This window comes from Porites lutea, chromosome 3 (genome assembly GCF_958299795.1).
Source record: "Porites lutea chromosome 3, jaPorLute2.1, whole genome shotgun sequence".
Lineage (NCBI taxonomy): Eukaryota > Metazoa > Cnidaria > Anthozoa > Scleractinia > Poritidae > Porites > Porites lutea.
The window spans coordinates 14,586,729-14,589,228 of record NC_133203.1 but is presented as its reverse complement, the minus strand read 5'-3'; the positions used below and the strand labels follow the sequence as shown (position 1 = coordinate 14,589,228).

General features: G+C 40.1%; 1 protein-coding gene across 1 annotated transcript in view; it reads left to right on the top strand.

Moving 5' to 3' along the window:
* Window positions 1–2,500, top strand: part of LOC140931616 (phosphatidylinositol phosphatase PTPRQ-like) — a 13,845-nt gene that overhangs the window by 10,383 nt on the left and 962 nt on the right. Inside the window, exons 8-9 of the mRNA XM_073381414.1 lie at window positions 612–717; window positions 2,085–2,424. Coding sequence (XP_073237515.1) covers window positions 612–717; window positions 2,085–2,424 — 446 coding nt within the window. The remainder of the gene's footprint in view (window positions 1–611; window positions 718–2,084; window positions 2,425–2,500) is intronic.

The window sequence follows — 2,500 nt, the reverse complement described above, 5'->3', positions numbered from 1 at the left end:
ATTACTCCTTTATTTTGGCGCGAAATTTCAGCTTTAATTTATCATTTTACGTGTGAAATTGCGAATACCATTGCAACGTTCCGTAAGTGTCAGTGCCAAGATGGCGTCCAAGTTTAAAACTGTTGGTGAATGAAGACGTCAGACATTAAAAGACGCTTTAGCGTAAACGCACAAAAGAGCACACCAAAAAGGAACCTGTCTGGTATTTTGTCGAAAAATTCTAAAAATTATGAACTTAAGTCACAATTTAAGGTCTAAACGTTTCAGCGCATGGAGTCCTCGATCGATACGATTAACCAGGAATAACAAGTCAAAAACCCACGATTGTGAGCGCAATTTGTCACTTGTGACATTTATCGGTAATTAAATACAGTAATTAAGGAATAATTTCACTTGCGTTTTGTTCAAATCGTAATAATTTCGGCACGGGAAATTAGTCGAATTTTGGATAAAACGCTCGTGAAGTTATTCCCATAAAAAAGAAAAAAAAAAAAAACTTTTTAGGGGACCTGTGTTAGAGAAGATATTTTGATTGTTAGTGGAATTAAGCAATTCAATCGTTTAACTCGAGTGTTTGTTTGCTTGTTTGTTTGTTTGTTTGTTTACCGCAGCTCCTCCTCCTCTGGTCCCGATATCCCCTCCTGACAAAGGAGCAATCCAGAGCAACTCGTTTAAAGTTGAGTTGGCAAAAGCTTCTGATGAGAATGGAGAAGTCAGGTATGAAAGTCATCACACTTTCCAGGGTGTAAAATTTCAACACTATAAAATCTTCAAGATGTGCATTAATAGAATTGTAAAACAAAATTGACCGCAAGTGAATTCAACACTTATTTGAAATGTTACTCTGACTCGCTACTTTTGACTGACGCAAAATAACCTGTCAACTTGCCATACTTCCGGTTAGAGTAGACGAGCGTAAAATAGAAGCGGGGGAGAGCGATAAGGCAAGCGAGTGACAAACGGTGGGAAGACAGAATGGGGAGAGGCTGTAAGTACTTTTTACATACCTCATCTCGCCCACTACCACTAATCAAAATGTCAAATCTTAAAATGTGCGGTGTAGGAGGTTTCCATACGCCATGTTTGTTTGACTCTTTGCAATCATGGGGTATCTCCCCTCCGTCGATTCTGTTTCTTATACTGTTGGTTCTTAATGCATAGTTCTTAACAGCTGTTAATCGTCGCCTGTACTTTTCTATTTCTTTAAATCTTTTCCTTCAGTCAAACTACCAACCAGAGCTGTACTACTACAGTAATGTTAAATTAAGATTTGAGCCTGTAATCAAAAAGAAAATTGTATTAACTGGAGTGCGGACAACTTCATTAAACACGTGATGGATTGGATACTTGAGCCATCGATATGATCATGTGATACTGGTCAGCGAATAACCTGTTTTTAACAAGTACTGATGTACGTCTAGTACCACAGACGTAGGCGGGGGTTGGCCAAAGCAATTTTCCCCGAGATAAATGCAAAGGCTGTGTGTCTGATACTCCCCTCCCCTCCTTTTCAGACTCTCCACCATCCCCCTCCCCCTTCCTTCAGAGTCTGTGCGGACTTGCCCATGGGTACAAAGCGAAAAAAGTTGCTATGTCCCATAACAAGTGGAGCTCTGTAAAATCTTTAGAAGCTCCGCAGCCAAGCCGGTCATATAAACGAGTTTTATAAGGAGCCCACCATTAGTCAGCATGTACTACTTCTCTAACTGCTTATCCCCATAGGAGGTTACATCCCTGACCGCACAGGTAAAACAGCTTCTGTCAGTTGCCAATCTTCCACCTTCAGTGAGGGACATGTTGAAAGCACCCCGTATGTCCCTTTTCCACCACCTTCTCGGTCTTCGTCTTTCTCTTTTCCCGTCTATATTTCCCTCCAAGGTGATTTTTCCAAAGCCCTCGCTTCTCTTCAAATGACCAAAATACTCCGCTTTGGTAAAGTTTTCTAACCATTGATCTTCCACTTTCAGTTCCTCCCTAATTGACTTATTTGTTCTGTACTCCGTCCATGATTTCTATAAAATTTTCAAAATCGTTAATTCTTTTTATGTACCAATAAAATAAGGAAAGCCTCTTTTTTTTCTTAGTTATTACCAAGTGATAGTGATCGAATTGGCCACAGACAATAAAGGCAAGGCCGTACCAGCTCAACCGCCGGATTATTACAAAGAAAAAGATCTCTACACTTACGATGAAGCACGAAAGAAAAAGCCCACTTTAGTCCCGTACATAGCGGCTGAATTCAATGCCATGGACTTCCATGATTACAAGTCTTTCACCGTGGGAGATAGCAGGCGATCCAGTCGAGCAAAAGACAAAACTATCAGGAGAAGGAGAAAAGATGTCAACAGACCTTTTGAATTTTTCAACGGTCCTTTGGAAGGGGGAACATTGTATGCTGTGTTTCTGCGTGCCTATGTTAACGAGGTTAGAGTTCATCAACTGTTATCTTATTTGTTTATAATTTAATTTAACTTTTTAAATGTTTCGTGGCTTGTTCCTC